Source organism: Trematomus bernacchii, unplaced genomic scaffold (genome assembly GCF_902827165.1).
Source record: "Trematomus bernacchii unplaced genomic scaffold, fTreBer1.1, whole genome shotgun sequence".
Lineage (NCBI taxonomy): Eukaryota > Metazoa > Chordata > Actinopteri > Perciformes > Nototheniidae > Trematomus > Trematomus bernacchii.
Genome location: NW_022988019.1, coordinates 30,001 through 54,613, shown reverse-complemented (window position 1 = coordinate 54,613; position 24,613 = coordinate 30,001). Strand labels below are relative to the sequence as shown.

Genomic DNA, 24,613 nt, shown 5'->3' with positions numbered 1-24,613 from the left:
GAGGCCTTCTGCATCGAGTTCAGCCGCATCAGAGAAGCTGCCGGACTGTTCAGGCTGCTGAAGACCCTCGACACCGGAGAGACCCCCGAGAACAAGCCCGTCAAATAGTGATCGCACAGAGACTGTTCCTGAGACTCAGCACCGCCCCTCCATCAGCTGGGAGTAGAGTTCATTTTGTAAATATTTAGTGACTTTAAACCGGTTCTCTCTCTTTTCCAGAAGTGTAAAACAGGACTCGATTCACGTCTCTTTTTTTTACCAGATCTCTTTTTCTTTGGAAATCTCGCCATGTTGTCTCTGATTAAAGATGTTTCACTGACTCCTGCCTGTGCTCTCTTTATTACATCACGTGGTTCCACTTCCTGTTTGTAACTGCATGAGACATGTTTATCTGTAGTCATCCACTGGACCCTCGGAGGGGAAAGACCACTAAACTACAAACATGGCGGCTCGTTTAGAAACTTTTGTAATCTTAAAAATACAGAAAGTTTAAAACAGGACTCGATTCACCGTCTCTCTTTTTTACACATCTCTTTTTCTGATTAAACAGATGTTTCACTGACCCCTGTTTGTGCTCTCTTCTTTGGCCCACTCCCAAACCGCCCCCTACACACTACGGCCCACTCCCAAACCGCCCCCTACACACTACGGCCCACTCCCAAACCGCCCCCTACACACTACGGCCCACTCCCAAACCGCCCCCTACACACTACCCCTACACACTACGGCCCACTCCCAAACCGCCCCCTACACCCTACCCCTACACACTACGGCCCAATTCCAAACCGCCCCCTACACACTACCCCTACACACTACGGCCCACTCCCAAACCGCCCCCTACACCCTACCCCTACACACTACGGCCCAATCCCAAACCAACCCCTACACCCTACCCGTCCGCCACATTATGTGCTGTTCCAAACCAACGAGTGTGGAGGGGGAGTGGGCTATCAAGCCCTCAAACCGCGAGTCTGCATCGGTGCCGACTGGAGACTGGTCTCTACCTGAGCGGTCTCAACGCTGTGTGTGTCCGTCAGGAAACACACTGTTTACAAACAGTTCCAGCAAACATCCACTGATAAATTGCGATGTTAACAACCTCATGATAACCTCATATTTTTTTAACTGAGGATCTACCTGTGTTTAGTCTAGAAAAAGGTCAATGTGTGCATTTTATTATAAAGTTGTGTATATTTACAGACTGTTGCCAAAACTAAGAAGCTTATAAACATCAGGTTTAAAACTAAAAGCTTTACAAAAACACAATTGAAGATGTTTGGAGTTTTATTTTAGTTATTAATGTTTTGTCAAAGAGATGCTGATTTGATACCGTTGATACAGTTACGGCATTTCCTGTTTCTGCCGGAGAGGGGAGTTTGTCCCAAAGCTTGCCGCTGTGTTTACTCCCTCCATCTGACAGGAGGGAGCCTCGTTGAGCTGAGAGTGAGACTCCATGGAGTTCACTCCGTCACGGAGGGGGAGTGTGTAGGGTGTAGGGGGCGGTTTGGGATTGGGCCTTTAAATCAGGTGTTTCCACTTCCTGTTGGGTTGGGTATCGTTTGCATTTTAACGATTCCGGTTCCGATTCGGGTTTTGCTTTTCGATTAGAGTTATTTTCGGTTCTCGATTCCGGTTCTTTGAGAGCGTAAAAAATAAGTCCCGTGCCAATTTCACTGGAAGAAAAATATATTTCTGAAAACATTTCGTCAAATCTGTATTGATATTTACGTATCACTTCATACCGTTTAATTTGGTTGTGGTTATTGAATACAATTATATAAAAATCCTCTTGCAGATATACATGTCTTATGAATCATGAGGCATGTATATCTGTAGTCCGAACGACCACAAAACTACAAACATGGCGGCTCGTTTAGGAACTTTTTTAATCTTAAAAATACACAGAAAGTTCAGGGAAAGTTTCTGAAATGATTAAAAATAAGAATATCTCCACTTCCCTCAGTCAGCGGTCTGATGTCAGCAGAGATTCATTAACCCTAACGTGAAGCGGATCGTCAATCCACATTTTGAAGCAGATATCTTGAAGGAGAATGGGGCATCAGATCTTCCATTTAGGAGCTTAATTTAAATCTTTACCTACCAATATTAACAAGTTTAAAACTCATAATTACAATACGTCCAATGTGAACTGAAGTGCTGCTAATTTAACATTTAGTGATTTTACCCCGAGAGAGGCTAGCTGTTCCCTCCCGTTTCCAGTGTCTATGCTAAGCTAAGCTAACCATGTGCACATGAAGTCACTGTTTGTTTGTAGCCTTTATTTAACCAGGTGAAAATCCCATTGAGATCAACAATCTCTTTTTCAAGGGAGACCTGAAAGACCTGACTCTCTAAATGTTAGCTGACTTTTTCTCTACACTGTGTAACACTAGAGCTGTTACCAAGCAATAACAACACAACTTATAGTACAAAAAACTTTATTTATTGCCAACATTTGGTGTAAAAGATTGTGATTTGAGTGAAAACCCTGAGCAGAGATAAGAAGAGGAAAAGTAAACACAGACTTTAAAGCCTCTCAATGTTTGCAGAGGAAATCTCAGGTGGTCCTGTTTCACCCTGAAGTACCTGACTTTATTCAAATGTATTTATTTCGTAAACATGAGGAAGCACCAGATCACAGATGACTGAGCAACATAAAGACTTTAAACACCTGTCCGGTTTGGAGTTTTAACCCTGAAGTACCTGACTTTTTATTAATTAACCTCAGTATTTAATGTGTTAACGAGGCGGTTTCAGGCCCTCTTCAGGCCCTCTTCAGGCCCTCTTCAGGCCCTCTTCATGCCGCGGGCCATCAGGCAGGCGAACACCGTCATCACCATCTTAGGGTTCACCTCCACCAGGTCCTCCGGCAGCGCGTACACTCGGGCGCCCATCTTCCTCGCCATGGAGATAGCATACCTGCCGAAACAGGAAGTGATCACATCAAAGGTTCTGTTATTCCACCTGAACAATCTGTACTCACATATTCTAGCCTGCTTCCACTACCTCACAGGATATAGGATACTGTTCATTTAAAGCTACTGTAAACAAGTTTTAAATCTGAATCGGGTTAATTGGCAGGTACGTTCACACCTCTGCTGTTCCTGTGAGATATTTTATTCTGCAAGATAAGATAGGACTGTATTTATCCCGAAGGAAATTGTTGTGCCAGAGTTACAAAGAGACAGTAAACAGTGCAATAAAAACAGTTAATTAAATATCTACAAGAAACATAGACGGTCACATAACTAATGCAAAAAACTGACAAGCAGTAATGAAAAGTGCAAAAAGATGTAGTGGCAGATACGTAATTGCACGTTATTATTGCACATTAGTATTATTATTGCACGTTATATAGCAGCGAGTGTTTGTAATGATGGTATTAATATTGCACAGTGGGAGGAGTTATAGAGTTTGATGGGAGGAAAGAGCTCCTGTGGTCTCAGTGGTCTCAGTGGTCTCAGTGGTCTCAGTCTACAGCTGAACGTGCTCCTGTGGTCTCAGTGGTCTCAGTCTACAGCTGAATGTGCTCCTGTGGTCTCAGTGGTCTCAGTCTACAGCTGAACGTGCTCCTGTGGTCTCAGTGGTCTCAGTGGTCTCAGTCTACAGCTGAACGTGCTCCTGTGGTCTCAGTGGTCTCAGTCTACAGCTGAATGTGCTCCTGTGGTCTCAGTGGTCTCAGTCTACAGCTGAACGTGCTCCTGTGGTCTCAGTCTACAGCTGAACGAGCTCCTGTGGTCTCAGTGGTCTCAGTCTACAGCTGAATGTGCTCCTGTGGTCTCAGTGGTCTCAGTCTACAGCTGAACGAGCTCCTGTGGTCTCAGTGGTCTCAGTCTACAGCTGAATGTGCTCCTGTGGTCTCAGTGGTCTCAGTCTACAGCTGAACGTGCTCCTGTGGTCTCAGTCTACAGCTGAACGTGCTCCTGTGGTCTCAGTGGTCTCAGTGGTCTCAGTGGTCTCAGTCTACAGCTGAACGTGCTCCTGTGGTCTCAGTGGTCTCAGTGGTCTCAGTGGTCTCAGTCTACAGCTGAACGTGCTCCTGTGGTCTCAGTGGTCTCAGTGGTCTCAGTGGTCTCAGTCTACAGCTGAACGTGCTCCTGTGAATGTGAATCTGAAGTGTATACTTTGCGTTGTTGAGCTTCTCGTCCTCCGTCAGGTCTTCAGTCTTCAGCAGGTCGTATCTGATTGATCCGGGCTGGATGGAGTCGATCAGGTCCAGGACCGGCATGCTGCTGCTGATCGACGCGTCCTGAGACACAGGAGCAGAGAGAGGGGTTGAGGAGGGGGATTACAGAGTGGTAATGTGTAATTGTAAATATAAATATAGAAAAAAGTTTAAAACTATAGCGTTTTTTATAAAGTTACAAAAAAAGGTTAGTTAGTAAAGCATGTTGTTAAAAAGTATTTTTTTTATAAAATGTCTTAAATAAAAACAAAAGTCACATATGTAAAAAAAAAAAAAGGTTAAAACAATTTTGAAATCTCGTAAATGTAAAAAAAATAAAAAGTCCTAGTATAGTATGTTAATAAAAAGGATAAAATGTCAAAAAGGTAAATGTCATAGTATAGGCATATGGAATATGGAAAGTAAAATAAATAAATCGTAACGTTAAAAAAAAAGTCCTCACAGAACGGGTTATATCTCAATACGTGGTCCTCATAAATACAGCAAAACAAACATGCACACAATGATGAATGTGTGGTCCTCATAAGTATAGCAAAACAAACACACCAAGACACACACATACATGACAATTATAAATTGTAGAAAAAAGGGTAAAATATAGTCTGGTATGTTTTTTATTTTTTATAATGAAATGTAAAAACGTCATAAGTCCAAAAAGTAAATAAAGGTAAAAATGTCCAGAAAGGTTGAAAGAAAAGTATAGTGTCGAAGAAAGTCAAGGTATGTCCAAAAGAGTTACAAAAAGTTTAAAATAGTCGTAATATAATATGTAAAAAAATGTTGGGAAAAAGTAATGGTATTTCAGAAAAAGCTCCTTGAAATAAATATAATATTAATATCCAGGTGTGTGTTTGTTCACCTTGAAGCTGCTGATGGTGGGTTTCCCCGCCTGATTGAGAGCGTCGTTCACCCAGCACACAATGGTGTCATCCGTCACTTTACGACCGTCGCCCAGATCCTCCAGGATGTTCAGAGTGTACCTGAGGAGACACACCGCCACAATAAAAGATCATCCCGAGGAGACACACCGCCGAAATAAAAGATCATCCTGAGACACACCTTCAAACTAAAAGCAGGTCCTGAGGGTAAACAACACCTTCAAAATAAAAGCTGGTCCTGAGGGTAAACAACACCTTCAAAATAAAAGCTGGTCCTGAGGATAAACAACACCTTCAAAATAAAAGCTGGTCCTGAGGGGAAACAACACCTTCAAAATAAAAGCTGGTCCTGAGGGGAAACAACACCTTCAAAATAAAAGCTGGTCCTGAGGGGAAACAACACCTTCAAAATAAAAGCTGGTCCTGAGGGGAAACAACACCTTCAAAATAAAAGCTGGTCCTGAGGATAAACAACACCTTCAAAATAAAAGCTGGGACTGAGGATAAACAACACCTTCAAAATAAAAGCTGGTCCTGAGGATAAACAACACCTTCAAAATAAAAGCTGGTCCTGAGGGTAAACGACACCTTCAAAATAAAAGCTGGTCCCGATTTTTGTGTTTGTTTTTCTTCCAGAGAATGGATGCTTTTCGTAGGAGATTTGTTCAGAGATCACCGAGGTAGTAACTGTTTGATGGTAAAGGTTTAAAGAGTTTTAGTTTTAGTTACCTCCTCATGAGCTGCCAGAGCAGAGCGAGGGTGAGCTTTCGATTCCCGGAGTGCAGGTCCTGCCCCGCGATGCCGACCAGAGAGAACTTGGCCTCCTTCTTCCCCAACTCCACCGCGTAGTTACAGTTCTCCAGCTGAAACAGGAGGATTTATCTCTCACTGAAGTTACACACTCTTTGATTTTAGAGGAATATTTTAACATTTAAAAAACGTGTTGAAAAATGTTTGAAAAAAAGTACAAAAATAAGTAATGTAAAAAAAAGTTGAAAAAAGTCAATGAAGGTTATTTTGTCAAAAAAAAGACAAAAGGTTGAGGTATTGATTTTCAAAAGAAGTTTTAAATACAGTCAGTATAGTATTCTGGAAAATAAATATATAGTTAAGAATAAAATGTAAAAAAAAAAACTGTAGAAAGCAGAAAAAAAAGTTGAAAATAAAAAAGTCACACTTTAGTATGTCGGAAATAGTTTAGTATAGTATCTGGAAAAAAGTAAAAGAAGATAATAGAAGATTTTGAGATATAGGTATAGTAAGTAAGAAAAAGGAATTTAAAAAGTCATAAAAAGTTCATATATGTCTCTTTCAAAAAAAGTAATTGTATAGTATGTATGTCGACCAAAAAAACTAGTCGGAAAAGTTAAAGAATGGTATAAAATGTACAACAGCGATAATAGTAGTACGTCAAATAAAGTACAGAACATCATTTAGATTGTGTTGAGATTCAGCATGCACAGTATCCTCAGTATCTGTATTTCGTCACCTTCTTCATGTTGCTTCCCAGTTTGGAGTATGGCGGCTTGTTGACTTTGTCCCAATCCACCGGGACCTTAATCTTCTCGTACAGCTGGAAGATCACCAGCGCGTCGTCAATGTCCCTGAAACACAACGCAAAAACAAAAAGTAAAAGGTCATGTAAGTCATAACAATTACAAGACAATCATAATACGTCATAAAAAAAGAAATAAGTAATAGAAATGATGAAAAGTCACGGCATAATGTGTCGTTAAAAAATACAATATTGAATTGAATTGAATTGACAATAAATGTCACAATAAAACATAATTTTAAATTGTACCATTCCTTTGTTATCCTATTTCAAACCATGTCCTCCGCCTGAATGTCTTGCAGTGTTCAGAGACACTATGTATATGTTTATTTCGCTATTTTATTTATTTATCTTTAATATCGCTATTGAATAAAAATCTCCCATAGTTTCCGTTTGTTTATATAAATGTATGTATGTGTCTTGGTGTGTTTGTTTTGCTATACTTATGAGCACCAAATATTCGTCATTGTGTGTACGTATGTTTGTTTTGCTATACTTATGAGAACCAAACATTCGTCATTGTGTGTACGTATGTTTGTTTTGCTATACTTATGAGGACCAAGCATTCGTCATTGTGTTTACGTATGTTTGTTTTGCTATACTCATGAGGACCAAGCATTCGTCATTGTGTGTGTATGTATGTTTGTTTTGCTATACTTATGAGGACCAAACATTCGTCATTGTGTGTACGTATGTTTGTTTTGCTATACTTATGAGTACCAAACATTCGTCATTGTGTGTACATATGTTTGTTTTGCTATACTTATGAGGACCAAACATTCGTCATTGTGTGTATGTATGTTTGTTTTGCTGTATTTATGAGGATCAAATATTGAGATATAACCCATTCTGTGAGGACTTTTAGTTTTGTCCTCACCAAAAAATACTGTAACGGCCTCAAGATGAACAATACTCAATGTTTTTATATTTTCAGCAACTGTCCTCATAAGAAAAGTAATGGCTTGTATATATATATATATGTTGTTTTCTTACACGTAGAGGTGGTTCACTCGAGGATTCACTCCCAGAGAATTCATCCAGTTCCTGAAGGTCCGCTCCTCCCGGGTCTCACCTGGAAAACATCCGGAAACATCAGAAAACTGAAGAGAAGCTGAATATAAACGCTCTGTTCTGATATGAACTATAATATAATAATAATCTGAAAACAAATAAATGAATCATCAACAATAATAATAATATGTATATAAAGCTTTTAAATTATTATTATTATTCCCCTGGACCGGTCTGAAATATTCAAACTAAAATATTTTAAATACATATAATAACCAATATGGTAAATCTTTTAAAAGGACAGAAAGTAATAATCATAACAAAAACAATTATTATTATTTATAAACATTTTACTTTCTAAACTTGTATTATCTTTTACAATTTAAGTTTTTTTATTAGTTTTTTTATTAGTTTTCATTTTGTTATAAAGTATTTATTCCTAATTTGACTATATAATATTTTTGTATTATCATTATTTTAAATGTTATTGTTTTGTTTCATGCATTTTGTCATTATTTCCCAGAGGTCTGATCCTGTTAATGTGGGACAATAAATCATCTTTATTAGCAGTTATTTAATATATGTTTTGGTGAGATAAATGAAGCGTTTTCAGAGACAGACGGGGGATAAACGAACCCTCGATGGAGCTCCAGTCGATGTCCACGTTCTCGGGTTTCTTCAGCGCCGGGTATTTGTTGAACAGGTTAGCAACGAAGGCCAGGTTGAGTTTGGGGTTGCCGCGGACGACGTCTGTCGGCATGACGAACTGTCTGCAGCCGAGCCGGTCTGCCTGCTGCAACATCATCTCCGCTCTCTGCACATCGTCCTTCTCCTGTAGGGGGCAGCAAAGAGCTTTAATATCATTTATATACACAGATGTTTTATTATTAATTAACAACGTCCTCCTTCTCCTGCAGGGGGCAACAAAGAGCTTTAATATCCTTTATATAAAGAGATGTATTATTAACAAATTATTAACAAAACACATTTAATATCACCTCTTTGAGACGTGTATAAATGATAATTATTACACATTATTATTATTATTATTAGTTTTATTTTCTCATTTCATTGTTAGGTATTATATATTTATTTGTATTTTTGTACTTTGTGATTAGAGGGTAAAACATACAATATTTATCATTTCCAATAATGCACCGAGGTGGATGCAGTGAGAGCACTTACACTTTAAAAAATACTGCACAGAGAGAGAGATTTTATATAAGAAAAATCTAAATTTCAAGAAAAATCTTGGATATTCTCTGATATTTATAAACACAATAACGAATATCTGCCACACACGACAAAAACTCTAAATCTTGCCCAGTATCTGTGTCTAATATCTAGTCAGAATATGTCTCTCCGCCTGATATAAGACATGATAACTTCAGAAGTAACACTGCTGTGAGATATCGGCTCTTGTTTTTAGACAATGCTTCATCTTGTTAAGTCAAATCATCTTATTTTGAGTTGTATCTCAGATGAAACACATAAAATCTCCTGATTCTGGTCAAATATAGTTCAAAATGAGTTCTCCCAGCTAATTATAAGATGTGATTTATCTAAATATCCCATCTTATTATGTTCTATTGGCAGACTTTTGTACTTATTTCAAGGGAAAACACCTTGTTTTACGTGTTTTTGGAGCAGCATTTTTTCCAGTGCAGGACTAAATGACGGTGTATTGGAGCCATTGCAAGTTTAAAAAAGCCAAGATTAAAACAATACATTTATATTATTTAGTAGTATGGTATATTATGTCATTAACAAGTAAACAAAAGGTATAGAAAAGTATATCAGGATGAGGTTTATAAACAGATATCATGTAATAAAAGTGTGATCTCATGTCTGACCCTGAGTCCGGACACATCGATGGCGATGGGGGGGATCCCCTCCTCGTCTCCTTTGGGGGCGACCTGGTTCAGGATGTTGTAGTACGCCTTCGAGTCCTGAAACACAAGAAATATAAACAATATATTTTAATCCGTCATGTAGTTTCCTTGATTTTTCACTTCTTGTTTATTATTTAAAATGGTACATTCTGGCTTTTTTATCATTTATTTAGCTTTTGAATAAAAATCTCCCATCTTTTCTGTGTGTTTATGTAAATGTATGTATGTGTCTTGGTGTGTTTGTTTTGCTATACTTATGAGGACCAAACATTCATAAATGTGTAAAGTATTGAGATATAACCCATTCTGTGAGGACCTTTTGTTTTGTCCTCACCAAAAAATACTGTTACGGCCTCATGATGAACAATACCCAATGTTTGATATTTTCTGCAACAGTGCTCTTAAGAAAAGTAATGGCTCCCCCTAGAGGACATATGTTTGTACTACAGCTGACATGTTTTCAGAATCAGGTTTATTGCAAAGTAGGTTTACACATACATATATATGGATCATACATAAACACAGTTAAAGAAGATCAATTGTAAGAAAAACTACCCAAAAAAAACGATTTAAAAAAAAAAATGATTATAACATTAAAATATAGAAAATGATTTACATGAAATATAGATATACAAAAACTATATATACAGTCAAATATGACAAAATACTCAGAATAGTAAACAAAAATATAAAAAGTGGAAAGCTGTGCAGATATTAAGAGAGGTAGCTTGTGTACAAATGTGTGTAAAAATTATTTTAACATTGAAATTATTCACATGAAATATAGATATACCAAAAGACTATGTACGTATGTGTGTATACCGTGTGTGTGTGTGTGTGTGTGTGTGTGCGTGTGTGTGTGTGTGTGTGTGTGTGTGTGTGTGTGTGTGTGTACCTTGATGTCAGAGCTGAAGTTGTTGATCTTGCTGCAGCCGGCCTCCTCCAGGTGGAAGTTGGCCCAGCGCAGCAGCAGCTCTTCCGGGGAAAGTTTCATCAGATCCTCCAGAGACTCTCCGTCACGCAGAAGAGCCATCAGAGCTACACACACACACACACACACACACACACACACACACACACACACACACACACACACACACACACACAAAGGGATACAAATCAGTGTACTGAAACTACTTGTGTAAATATATACTGTATATATAGCGCTTCATAATTATTGTTATTATTGGCTGCTGTCTCTTAGATGGACAACTTAACTTTTGTAAATAACTGTTCAATATATACTTACACTGTGAATACTATCACCTAGCTGCTATCACACCACTGTATACATGCTACATTACATGACATGTTACTTGTTAGACGCTTTTATCCAAAGCGACTCACATACTCAATACTGTGGACAATCCCCACAGGAGCAGTTTGGGGTGAAGTGTCTCAGGGACACAACGACATGCTGACTGCAGTGGGACTCGAACTTGCTACCCCCTGATTCGAAGTCCAGCACTCTATCCACTTAGCCACAGCCGCCCGCTGCTACACTTACTGGTACTACATGTGTATTTAAAAAATTATCATTTCAATTTGTATCTTTGATATTTTATGCATGCTTCTTAATTATTTTCAAGCTGTCTTTGGCTCTTTACTTGCTGTAACTTTACATTTCCCCTCTGTGGGGCGGCTAAAGTTATTCTGATTTGATTTACATGTGTGTAGACTTTTTGCACTACTTTGTATTTTGTATTTTTGTATTTTATTATATATGTTGCATTGTTGGAGGAGCTCAGGTCAGAAGATTTTCATTGCCATTTCTACACTGTAGCTGCTGAGCATCTGATGATAAAACCTTTGAATCTAATTTCATACATTTTTTAAGTTTTTATGGCTATACCTCGTGCTGCAGTTGTGTTTGACATTGTTATTAATATTAAGCTCGATGTCTGCATGCTTCTTAATTATTTTCAAGCTATCTTTGGCTCTTTACCTACTGTAACAATGTGAATTGACCCTCTATGGGGCGAGTAAAGGTATTCTGATGAGTTTTTAAGGCTATAGTTCGTGCTGCAGTTGTATTTGACTTTGTTATTGATACTAACCTTCGTTCCTGCTGAGCTCGATGTCAGCGAACAGCCCGATCTTGATGACCTGCCACAGCAGACCCAGGACCAGGTGCTGCCGGCCCTCCTTCAGGTCCTCCGCCCCTATGTTGACCACGTGGCAGCCAATGGCCGACGACGAGTTCAGAGCCAGGTTCAGGTTCTCCTGCAGATCAGAGACCCCAAGATTCAAAGGTTTTATTGTCATATGCACAAAGCTAAACAATTGTTAAATACCAACCAATGTGCAATATATATATATATATATATATATATATATATATATATATATATATATATATATATATATACAGTACATTGACTACAGGTCTTTGAAGATCTGGAAAGATTCACCAAAAACCAAACTAGTGTTTTAGTGACCAAATAAACAGCAATGCTCAGATCAATTACTTATTCATGTTTTAAAGGTGAATGTATTCTTGTGTTAATATCACTCTATAACCATAATACGTTACGTAGCCTATCTGTTCATTGTGACTGTCTTTTCACACTAAAATGGTCCTGACGCCCTCTACAGTGGACATACTGTAACAATTAAAAATCAAATTAAATTAAAAAAGTCTAAATTGCAAGATGTTTTTTTAACCCTAAATATGTAGGAAATAAAAAATAGAGAAGATCGGAAAACATATTTTTTCCTCGGTTCCCAGGAGGAAAACCTGTTCGCACCGCGTTTCACTGACTGTCCTTTATTTTATTTATTTTTTATTCTAACCTTTTATGCTCTTAACCTTTTTTTTATATGACCATATTTTATTCAATATGCTCCTTAGATCACTTTTTATTTGATTTGTTTTATTATTTTCTCCTCATAGCATTGACCTTGAGATGACGTTGTTTTTAAAGGGTGCTATATCAATGAAATGTATTATTATTATTATATATATATGCCATTAATAACTGTGCAATATATCCCTAAAATACTAAAATACAGAATAGAAAGTAGAGCAAAAAGTCTATATACATGTCAATAGAAGAGCAGGGTTATTAAATCAAACCGGTAACAAACAGCAGACACCTTGTGTTAGTAACTGAGATTTGATGAAGAAGTTCAGCCTCAATCTGATTCATGAACGGCAGGTTTTCTATAAATAAAATCCTTTCTGATCCTAAATATCTTCTTCTTCTCTGAGGTCACGTTGTTCTCGTGTCTTACAGAATACACTTCACTCAAAAACATCTTATTGATATTTATTTTCTCTTGGATTTATTTGCATTGCATTTGATATTGAGGTAATCCAAAAGTAATGAGATTACTTTTATATTTGGATGCTTTTAAAGGTTTCTAGTAATTATAACGGATATCTGCTGTAATGCAGGAGCTGATGGACGTGCTAACAAACTAAATGAATATATATATATATTTATATATGAAAGTTACCTGGATGGTGAAGGGAGTGAGTTTCTATATGAAAGTGTGTGTTACCTGGATGGTGTGTGTTACCTGGATGGTGTGTGTTACCTGGATGGTGTGTGTTACCTGGATGGTGTGTGTTACCTGAGAGTGTGTGTGTTACCTGGATGGTGTGTGTTACCTGAGAGTGTGTGTGTTACCTGGATGGTGTGTGTTACCTGAGAGTGTGTGTGTTACCTGGATGGTGTGTGTTACCTGGATGGTGTGTGTTACCTGAGAGTGTGTGTGTTACCTGGATGGTGTGTGTTACCTGGATGGTGTGTGTTACCTGGATGGTGTGTGTTACCTGGATGGTGTGTGTTAACTGGATAGTGCGTGTTACCTGAAAGTGTGTGTTACCTGAAAGTGTGTGTTACCTGGATGGTGTGTGTTACCTGGATGGTGTGTGTTAACTGGATAGTGTGTGTTACCTGGATAGTGTGTGTTACCTGGATGGTGTGTGTTACCTGGATGGTGTGTGTTACCTGAGAGTGTGTGTGTTACCTGGATAGTGTGTGTTACCTGGATGGTGTGTGTTACCTGGATGGTGTGTGTTACCTGGATGGTGTGTGTTACCTGAGAGTGTGTGTGTTACCTGGATAGTGTGTGTTACCTGGATGGTGTGTGTTACCTGGATGGTGTGTGTTACCTGGATGGTGTGTGTTACCTGAGAGTGTGTGTGTTACCTGGATGGTGTGTGTTACCTGAGAGTGTGTGTGTTACCTGAGAGTGTGTGTGTTACCTGAGAGTGTGTGTGTTACCTGGATGGTGAAGGGAGTGAGTTTCTTCTTGTTGATCGTCCTCTCGTCGATGGTGTCGGGGACGGACAGGTTGATCATCTTACTGACAAGAAAACATTTTAATATGAACACACATTAACAGAGAGAAACACAACCTAGAACACACGTATGGTTTAATGGCTTGATTACATTTTGATGATCTTTTTAAACTCTTTTTCTTTAATTAAATGTATTATGTTAATATATTTCACAAAACCAGTTCAGGTTAGTTCAAAGCAATAACATTACGTTAAACTTAATATTATTGCCTTCAACTAAACTGATACAGTTGTGTGAAATATGTTGACATTTAATTAAAGTCAATGCTTCAGTGTTTTCAGTGAACTTTGGAAGTTTTACAACAAACTACAACTTCATGGTTAGAATTTAGAAAATGCTGTATTTATTGATGTCCTTCTGGATCGGTACTTTTCTTTCTCTAATATTGAATGCCTCTTTATTAACACTTAGCCTCTTTACTTTTGCTGTCACAATATAACGTCTCCTCTGTGGGAAAAACAAAGGTCTCTTTCTGTTTCTGATTGATTGCGCGTTGTACCAGAGCACGATGCCGTCCCCCATGGCGGTGAACAGGTCGTCGGTGTGGGGGTCCATCGGCAGGACGTGTTTACAGTCAGCATCTTTCTCCAGAGCTTTATTGATCCAGTTCACAAACGCCACCTTCTCCTCCTCTGCACGGGAAACAAACCACAGTCAAAGCAACTCCTAAATATATACTCTATTGCAAGGTTTCAAGGCTTTTATTGTCATTCTACTGTGTAGTTATGTCAATGGAAATCTGAGGTCACAGGCTCCTCCAACAGAGCAACACAATACAACAGATACAATAGTGCAAGTAAATACAAATTAAAACAAATCAAATCGAATAGTAATATAGACTCTGATTGCACTCTTTCTATTCTATTTGATTTGTTTTTATGTTACTAATGGCTGCTACCAAGATAGAAAATCCACAGCCTTGATTTCATTTGAGTAACATGTAGTTTCCTTGATTTTAAATGTGTTGTTTATTATTTTAAGTTTTGCATTCTGGCTTTCATATATTTTATCGCTATTGAATACAAATCTCCCATAGTTTCTGTGTGTTTCCGTGTGTTTTTGTAAATGTATGTGTCTTGGTGTGTTTGTTTTGCTGTACTTATGAGGACCAAACATTCGTCATTGTGTGTACGTATGTTTGTTTTGCTGTACTTATGAGAACCACACATTCGTCATTGTGTGTACGTATGTTTGTTTTGCTGTACTTATGAGGACCACACATTCGTCATTGTGTGCACGTATGTTTGTTTTGCTGAAAATCTTGCATAGTTTAAATATAGAAAATGTGAATATCAATAATATGTTTAGTACCTGAGTAAGAGTGCTGTGTTCCCGACTGCTCCGACGTTCCCGCCACGTTCCTGAGTCCCTCTTTCTTATTGATGGCTTTCCGGAAGGTCTTGGCCACGTCGCTGCTCTTCAGCCCGTGCACTATCTGGAGGGGGAGAATACACATGTTTAAATATATAACAAACGCCATACTGTATATACTTTACTTTTACCATGCATACATGTTGGCTGCTACTTCAGTACTTGTTTATGTTCACATACTTTTTTATAATTCTGCTACTTTTTACAATAGATGTGTTTAATTGTTATTAAATGAACGCGTGGTTGACTCTTTGTTTAATATGTCCGTGTACTGTTTTATTTAGCATTTTATTTGCACCCTGCTCTCTGTTCTCTGATGAGAACCTTTTCCGTCTCTGCTAGAGAGCAGGTACTTTCGTGGGAGAAAAAGGTTCCTATTTCTGATTGGCTGGGCGCATTGCAAACCACGCCCCGTAAAACTCCCAAAAGGTTTTGTGAAGCCGCCATTTTCTTTGCTCGCATTAGCATTATTAGCATTAGCATTCGCCCAGCGCAGAAACGCAGAGAGACTAACTTATGGCAACACAAAAGAAAACATGGGAGCGGTGGAGATGAGGAGGTGTCGACGTTCTGGCGATTTACTCTGAAGCCAGTCCCCAACTCCGGGGACTTCCGGCCGGGGACTCCGGGTGGCAGTATACGCCGTGAAGTTGTTTGCGGCCTGCCAGTAAACCCAAAACAGAAGAAGAAGAAGTGACGTCAGCGGCTTCATTTGCCTAATCCTCCCTCAGGGACTTATTCCGGTGTGAACGCGATCTGTACTTAGTTCATGAGAACTAAAGAGTTCTGATTAACTAAGTACTGGGAACTAAGTACGGCAAAGTACTTGGTGTGAAAGCGCCTATTCAGCACCTCTCCTTTGGAATCGTCTTCCATTTGAGATCCAAAGCAATTTCCGTTGATTGCTTCAAAAGCAAACTCAAAGCCTCATCTGTCTTCCTCTTCAACTAGCGTCCATCACCTAGTTCCCATCTTCATGAGCATCACTTCAGTCTCATGCTTTTATCACATGGCAATACTAATGTTGATGTATAATGTTATAACTGTTTTTATCATTTGTATGCTATGACGCTTGTTTGCTTTGTACAGCCCTTTGAGGCATTTTTTGTGATTGGAGTAAAAATACTTTGTTACTGTACTTAAGTACATGTTTCTGGTATCAGTACTTTACTCCACTACTTATTTTTCTGACCACTTTTTACTTTGACTTCTTACATGTTGAACCCAAATACCTGTACTTTCTACTTCTTACATGTTGAACCCAAATACCTGTACTTTCTACTTCTTACATTTTGAACCCAAATACCTGTACTTTCTACTTCTTACATGTTGAACTCAAATACCTGTACTTTCTACTTCTTACATGTTGAACCCAAATACCTGTACTTTCTACTTCTTACATGTTGAACACAAATACCTGTACTTTCTACTTCTTACATGTTGAACCCAAATACCTGTACTTTCTACTTCTCACATGTTGAACACAAATACCTGTACTTTCTACTTCTTACATGTTGAACCCAAATACCTGTACTTTCTACTTCTTACATGTTGAACACAAATACCTGTACTTTCTACTTCTTACATGTTGAACACAAATACCTGTACTTTCTACTTCTTACATGTTGAACCCAAATACCTGTACTTTCTACTTCTTACATGTTGAACCCAAATACCTGTACTTTCTACTTCTTACATGTTGAACTCAAATACCTGTACTTTCTACTTCTTACATGTTGAACCCAAATACCTGTACTTTCTACTTCTTACATGTTGAACCCAAATACCTGTACTTTCTACTTCTTACATGTTGAACTCAAATACCTGTACTTTCTACTTCTTACATGTTGAACTCAAATACCTGTACTTTCTACTTCTCACATGTTGAACACAAATACCTGTACTTTCTACTTCTCACATTTTCCAAACAGGCTGGTTCCTTTAGTTTGAATGTGTGTTTGGTGGCGTGATCATTATTATTTAGAGTCATTGCGTGCCTATTGATTTGAACACGATCCGTGTATCCATCATTTCCTGGTCTTCTCTAAAGAAGAGGGACCAATGAAAACGTTGTCATGTTGCCGTTGTTCAGCATGGAAACATTCATTAGCTAACAATGACATTATTGTTCTATTAATATAAAGGGAGGTCAGGTACTCTTTAAAACAGCTGCTAGTTATGGGTACTTTTTACTGAAGTCCATTTCAAAGCCTCTTTACTTTGACTTGAGTAAAGAAGTTTAGTCAGTACTTCTACTTTCACCAGAGTATTTTTAAACACAAGTATCTGTACTTCTACTTGAGTAAAGGATGTGTGTACTTCTACTTGAGTACAGGATGTGTGTACTTCTACTTGAGTAAAGGATGTGTGTACTTCTACTTGAGTAAAGGATGTGTGTACTTCTACTTGAGTACAGGATGTGTGTACTTCTACTTGAGTACAGGATGTGTGTACTTCTACTTGAGTACAGGATGTGTGTACTTCTACTGTAGTACAGGATGTGTGTACTTCTACTTGAGTAGAGGATGTGTGTACTTCTACTGTAGTACAGGATGTGTGTACTTCTACTTGAGTACAGGATGTGTGTACTTCTACTGTAGTACAGGATGTGTGTACTTCTACTGTAGTACAGGATGTGTGTACTTCTACTTGAGTACAGGATGTGTGTACTTCTACTTGAGTAAAGGATGTGTGTACTTCTACTTGAGTACAGGATGTGTGTACTTCTACTTGAGTACAGGATGTGTGTACTTCTACTGTAGTACAGGATGTGTGTACTTCTACTGTAGTACAGGATGTGTGTACTTCTACTGTAGTACAGGATGTGTGTACTTCTACTTGAGTACAGGATGTGTGTACTTCTACTTGAGTAAAGGATGTGTGTACTTCTACTTGAGTACAGGATGTGTGTACTTCTACTTGAGTACAGGATGTGTGTACTTCTACTGTAGTACAGGATGTGTGTACTTCTACTGTAGTACAGGATGTGTGTACTCTCTCACCTGGGTGAACTGGGGCAGGGTGAGCTGTTCTGAGGACACGGTGAGCTCCTGGACGATCTCCCTCACTCTGTACCCCGGCAGCGGCAGGTTGGCGGCTCTGAACAGCTCCGTCAGCTCGTCCTTACTGATGAAGCCGTTATTATCCACATCTGCAGGAGAAAAAGAAGCTCTCATGAGATGTAGTTTACACGTAATGGAGACAACATTAAAACTCAAACAGCTTCTCCTGAAACTCACTGAAAGAGCTCTTTAAACACAACTGGAATAACAGCTGAACACACACGTATGAGATGTAGCTCAAACAACATTACAACTCAATGTTTTTCAATCAATCAATCAATCAATCAATCAATGTTTATTTATAGCCCAATGTCACAAATGTTGTATAATGTTTTTATAATTGTTATGCTATGACGTTAGTATTTAGTTTTAGTCTTTGCTCTTGTTTGCTCTGAGCAGCCCTTTGAGGCCTTTCTTGAGATTTGGGGCTTTAATACATTTTGATTTGATTGGAAGTGTTAAATGTTAAATGTTAAATGTTAAATGTTAAATGTTGAATGTTAAATGTTAAATGTTAAATGTTAAATGTTAAATGTTGAATGTTAAATGTTAAATGTTAAATGTTGAATGTTAAATGTTGAATGTTAAATGTTAAATGTTAAATGTTAAATGTTGAATGTTAAATGTTAAATGTTGAAATGTTGAATGTTGAATGTTGAATGTTAAATGTTGAATGTTAAATGTTAAATGTTGAATGTTAAATGTTGAATGTTAAATGTTAAATGTTGAATGTTAAATGTTAAATGTTGAATGTTGAATGTTGAATGTTAAATGTTAAATGTTAAATGTTGAATGTTAAATGTTGAATGTTAAATGTTAAATGTTAAGTGTTAAGTGTTAAGTGTTAAGTGTTAAGTGTTAAGTGTTAAATGTTAAGTGTTGATTGTTAAATGTTAAATGTTAAATGTTAAATGTTAAATGTTAAATGTTAAATGTTAAGTGTTAAGTGTTAAGTGTTAAGTGTTGATTGTTAAATGTTGAATGTTAAATGTTAAATGTTAAATGTTAAATGTTAAATGTTAAATGTTAAATGTTAAGTGTTGAATTTGAATGTAAATGTTGAATGTTAAATGTTAAATGTTAATGTTGAATGTTAAATGTTAAATGTTGAATGTTAAATGTTAAATGTTAAATGTTGAATGTTAAATGTTGAATGTTAAATGTTAAATGTTAAATGTTAAATGTTGAATGTTAAATGTTGAATGTTAAATGTTAAATGTTGAATGTTGAATGTTGAATGTTGAATGTTAAATGTTGAATGTTAAATGTTAAATGTTGAATGTTAAATGTTGAATGTTAAATGTTGAATGTTAAATGTTGAATGTTAAATGTTAAATGTTAATGTTAAGTGTTAAGTGTTAAGTGTTAAGTGTTAAATGTTAAGTGTTGATTGTTAAATGTTAAATGTTAAATGTTAAATGTTAAATGTTAAATGTTAAATGTTAAGTGTTAAGTGTTAAGTGTTAAGTGTTAAGTGTTGATTGTTAAATGTTGAATGTTAAATGTTAAATGTTAAATGTTAAATGTTAAATGTTAAATGTTAAATGTTAAGTGTTGAATGTTGAATGTTAAATGTTGAATGTTAAATGTTAAATGTTGAATGTTGAATGTTAAATGTTAAATGTTGAATGTTAAATGTTAAATGTTAAATGTTGAATGTTAAATGTTGAATGTTAAATGTTAAATGTTGAATTTTAAATGTTGAATGTTAAATGTTGAATGTTAAATGTTAAATGTTGAATGTTGAATGTTGAATGTTGAATGTTAAATGTTGAATGTTAAATGTTAAATGTTGAATGTTAAATGTTGAATGTTAAATGTTGAATGTTGAATGTTAAATGCCTGTTCTGTTAAATGTTGCCTGTTCCCATGTTCCCTGTTGCCTGTTGCTGTCCACTGTTGCCTGTTCCCATGTTCCCTGTTCCCTGTTGCTGTTCCCTGTTCCTGTTCCCTGTTGCCTGTTGCCTGTTCCTGTTCCCTGTTGCCTGTTCCCTGTTTGTTGTGTTTCACTGTTGCCTGTTGTGTTGCCTGTTTGTTGCATGTTCCTGTTGAATGTTGAATGTTGAATGTTGAATGTTGAATGTTGAATGTTGAATGTTGAATGTTAAATGTTGAATGTTAAATGTTAAATGTTGGACGTACCGATCTTGGCGAAGGCTTCTCTCAGCTCCTCCTGCTCCTCCGGGCTGATGGGGGTCGGGTTGCTCATCTTAGGAACCTGAAGCTGAAGAGAGAGAAACATTAACACCAGAGGAAGAGGAAGAGGAGGTTCACACTTCCTCTTCCTCTTCTGATGAGCACACACAAGCCTCTCTTTGTTTCCATCTGAGCTCCAGGGGGAGAGTAACAGTCAAAGTCAACTTTAGCCCAATATCTTATCCAAAAGAACACGCTTCATTTGTTCCTTAAATCACTCATTTATATATTCAGTTTCATATTTAATATTCCATCTCTCTCACGTATTTAATTCAACATGTAGTTTTCCTGCTTTCGCTTATTTCCAGTCTTTTCTATTGTTATTTGTGTTTCAGCTGCAACACCAACATGTCCCACATCGGGATCATAAAGTACTTCTGATCTGATCTCTTATCTTACACACACACACACACACACACACACACACACACACACACACACACACACACACACACACACACACACACACACACACACACACACACACACACACACACACACACACACACACACACACTCAGTTTGATTTGACATTTAAATATGAATTATTTATCCGTTACTTGTTAATTTTCTCGTATAAATTGTTGCAGAATTGTATTTTTATATAACTGTAAAGTAAAAACATAAACTCAACACTTTCATTTTTGTTCCAATTAATCGTGGAATTAAATATGAATAAATAAAAACACTTTTTTGAAGACAACAGACTTCATTTTGTCCAGTTTGGTCCAAAACGAGAAGTCACATTTCCCCACAGCAGAAACTGGAAGTGTAAATGAAATCTATATTTAAATATAAATGCATTTAAATGAGTTTCAGTCAACATGGTGTTTGTTCAGAAAGGAAAGATCTGCAGAAGAGGAAGTGTTTCTGAGAAGTGATCACATGACGCCTTATTTCAGTCCGATTAACACAGTCACATCCTTTTTAGGAGCTAGAGAGAAGCGGGAGGATGTGAAGAAAGAGGTGTGTGTGTGTGTGCCTGTGTGTGTGTGTGTGTGTGTGTGTGTGTGTGTGTGTTTGTGTGTGTGTGTGTAATGCTTTTAAACCACAGTCTTCACATCACCTTTAAGAAGACTGAGGCTAAGATGACGCATTGAATGACATTTAAATTTACTCTGAGGTCATTAACGGGGAAAAGTAGAAGAAATTTGGCAAAAGAAATACACTTTCGTTACAATAATGATGGCATTTATTTAACATGTTATTTTATCATTTTATTGTTGGTATCTACTCTTAATTGAGTTATGGTTGCTTTTTTTTATCTTACTATGTATTGTATTTTTACAGTAAAATATTTGGTGTGGTTTTTCAGGTTATTGAGGATGTTGTATCAATTTCTGCCATTTTCAGGATCAAAAATGCTAATATTTTGTCCCTAGAAACGTTAAAATGGACCCAAAATGAATCAAACCCAGCCCACAGAGAGAATAAAGATGGCCACTTTCTGGTTAAAACGTCTCTTTATGATCCTAGAAAGGTCAGAAATGGATTCAGCTTCCTCAATAACCCCCGAAACCTCTCTAAAACTGTCCAAATCGGCCAAGCCATTTTTTTAGCTTTTGCCTGCAGATGCTAAGAAACGCAGCTAATGCTAACTGTGCTAATTGCCCAACATGTGCACAATGAGCCCGTGCTGGAGACCCTGAGCCCGTGCTGGAGACCCTGAGCCCGTGCTGGAGACCCTGAGCCCGTGCTGGAGACCCTGAGCCCGTGCTGGAGACCCTGAGCCCGTGCTGGAGACCCTGAGCCCGTGCTGGAGACCCTGCTCTACAGTTCTAACATTAACTTACATTTCCCTGAGAGCTGGAAACAGCCCGTGATGTCAGAGGAGTTTTAGTTTTTGTGCAGTTGAAGAGAAGCTAACCACAACTTCCTGTTCAAACTTCAGTTTCTGCAGAGCTTTAACTTCCTCTCGCCCCTGAAGGCCTCGCGCTCACGAAAGCTGCTGTTTTAAAATAAACGTTTAAAATGACCGAGGTTGAAGAAGAAGTACTCGGATTTCTTACTGAGGTTAAAATAACAATACTACATTTTAAAAGTACTCAGTTGAGTAAAATAGAACTTAAAGAAAAGTACAAGAGTTTTATTAAAAGTACTCGTTCATATGTGTAATATTACAGAACACTAGAGTAGTCGGTTTTATTGTTAGAAAAACACACATTAGAGATGTTTAATGCTGTAATTCATCATTGTGGATACATCGTGTACTTCTGAGTAGATGCTATATATATATCCTTTTAACACAACACATGTTTTTAGTGTAAAAGAAGTAGTAGAAGTACTCACATCTTGTACTTAAGGAAGAGTGTAAGTACCATAGTCTAGGAATACAAGTACAAAAGTATCAGCATCAAATTAAAGTTGAAGTACCAAAAGTACTCGTTACGCCTAAAGGTCGTTTTCAGAATCATATTTATTACGTTTCTGGATAATGATCGGTAGTGGAAGAAGTCAAAGTTAGCTTTAAAAATACTCCATTACAAGTAGAAGTACATATATATATTTCTAAGAACTCATACTGCAGAAAAAGGCCTCTCTATGTGATATGTTTTACTGCTGTACACGAGTTTTAATACACACATTAATGTCACTATGTTGTACCTTAAACAGGTCAATCTGGAGAGTCACTAAAGCCTTAACAAATAATGCATTAGTTCATAGACGTAGTGGAGTAGAAGTAGAAGTAGAAGTAAATGGAAAATGTTTGTTGAAAGAGTTGTGTTGGTTTATGAGGACGTTTTTTACAGAATACTCTGCAGTTTGTAAAGGTATTAAAACAAGCAACGAAAAATACTGTTTTGAAAGTACTTTTTCAGCTAAAATGTCTTTATCATGAATATCTTTGGACATGTAAAGACCTCAGCTCTGAGACACTGAGACTCTTTAGAGACCACGTGATTTATTGAGAGATATATACTATTCTCTGTCCTACTTTATACCATCATCATGACTTTCTACCTCATAGTGTGCATTTATTCTCACAACTAGGACTTTCCAAACCATCATTTAAACTTCCCATCTCCTCATTTTGCCATTTCTCCCGTCTATTTATCTCACGAGTGACTTTAAATCTTACTTTTCTACTTTTATCTCATATTTTCCACACGTTTTGACATCATTTCAACCTTTTTACCATAATTCTGCCATTCGTACCCGACTTTTGATCTCATCTCCACACAGCGTGTGTGTGTGTGTGTGTGTGTGTGTGTGTGTGTGTGTGTGTGTGTGTGTGTGTGTGTGTGTGTGTGTGTGTGTGTGTGTGTGTGTGTGTGTGTGTGTGTGTAGTTACCTGTAGATCGAGGCGTCTGCAGGTGTGTGTCGTGCAGAGGAAAGAGTGTGTGTTGCTCTGCGTCCGCGCTGCTCTCTTCTCTGCTCGGCGACAGCGAAGACAGAAGTGCAGATATTCAAATCTACGAGGAAGGAAGTGACACGTGAACCTCAGAAACAGGAATCAAAGGTTTTGTCTTTATATGGCGATGTGAGGTCGACTTCAGAGCTGCAGGTTCTACACTTTGACAGACTGGACATTAAAGGTTAAAGGTGAAGGACTGAGAGTCGACTGATGAAGACGAGACAGAGACAGAGGTGATGTTTGAAGAGGCCCTCATCTGCTTTCTGTGTGGTGTCCCTCTCCTGTAGTTCTATGGGTTTAGTGCATGTCAATGGTCTGCAGAGGATACAATCCCTTGGAAAGTTGTAATATTTAGACAAAAAAAGGCTCAAATATTCAAAGAAAGAAAGCAGATTACATTTGAAAAAAATCATAGTAAATTCTGGGTAAATAATACTCAAAGTAAACGTACTAATACAACAAAGTACTTCAGATCAGTAAAAGTCCTTCACATATTACAAAGGCTGAGTAGTAAAAGTATTATCAGCTTCATGCTGTGTGTACAATTCTGTAGTGTGCACAAAGTACACTAAACAACTGGTACTTTTCCTTTAAATACTTTAACTTTAAGTACTTAAACTTAACATTACTGCTCAGTCAGTACTTTTACTACATTTGACTGCTTGGTTTGTACCTTTACTTCAAGTACTTCAAAGGAAGTCAAACAATTGGAGATTTATTTTTTGAAATACTTCATTAAGAAAATGAACAGCCGAGCCGGCCAGCTGACCAATCAGAGCAGACTGGGCTCTGGTTTC

General features: G+C 37.5%; 3 protein-coding genes across 4 annotated transcripts in view; 2 read left to right on the top strand and 1 right to left on the bottom strand.

The window, feature by feature from the left end:
- Position 1: 1 nt before the first annotated feature.
- On the top strand, positions 2–562 carry cnot11 (CCR4-NOT transcription complex, subunit 11; the record flags this gene model as incomplete). Its single annotated transcript, XM_034117399.1, is given in 1 exon segment — positions 2–562. A coding segment is annotated over 1 exon segment (107 nt), but the record flags the coding sequence as incomplete, so codon positions are not given.
- A 1,859-nt stretch (positions 563–2,421) lies between these two features.
- Positions 2,422–23,873, bottom strand: LOC117472228 (plastin-2). Of its 2 annotated transcripts, none has more exons than XM_034117396.1 (16): positions 23,754–23,872; positions 20,408–20,489; positions 18,206–18,354; positions 15,144–15,267; positions 14,332–14,464; positions 13,755–13,836; positions 11,580–11,745; positions 10,418–10,560; positions 9,484–9,579; positions 8,267–8,462; positions 7,613–7,691; positions 6,554–6,668; positions 5,794–5,927; positions 5,046–5,166; positions 4,125–4,249; positions 2,422–2,919 (listed from the first exon to the last, which is right to left on the bottom strand). In XM_034117396.1, the coding sequence occupies exons 2-16, from the start codon at positions 20,472–20,474 to the stop codon at positions 2,787–2,789; spliced, it is 1,863 nt and encodes a 620-aa protein (XP_033973287.1). In that variant the 5' UTR covers positions 20,475–20,489; positions 23,754–23,872; the 3' UTR covers positions 2,422–2,786. The 2 variants fall into 2 exon arrangements, with proteins under 2 accessions (XP_033973287.1, XP_033973288.1); XM_034117397.1 differs by lacking the exon at positions 2,422–2,919 and adding an exon at positions 2,947–4,039 and having other exon boundaries at positions 4,098–4,249; positions 23,754–23,873.
- A 70-nt stretch (positions 23,874–23,943) lies between these two features.
- The window catches only part of tgfbr2l (transforming growth factor beta receptor-like), a 21,373-nt gene continuing 20,703 nt past the window's right edge, over positions 23,944–24,613 (top strand). The window contains exon 1 of the mRNA XM_034117398.1: positions 23,944–24,049. Within this exon, the coding sequence (XP_033973289.1) occupies positions 24,027–24,049 (23 nt within the window). The 5' untranslated portion in view covers positions 23,944–24,026. The remainder of the gene's footprint in view (positions 24,050–24,613) is intronic.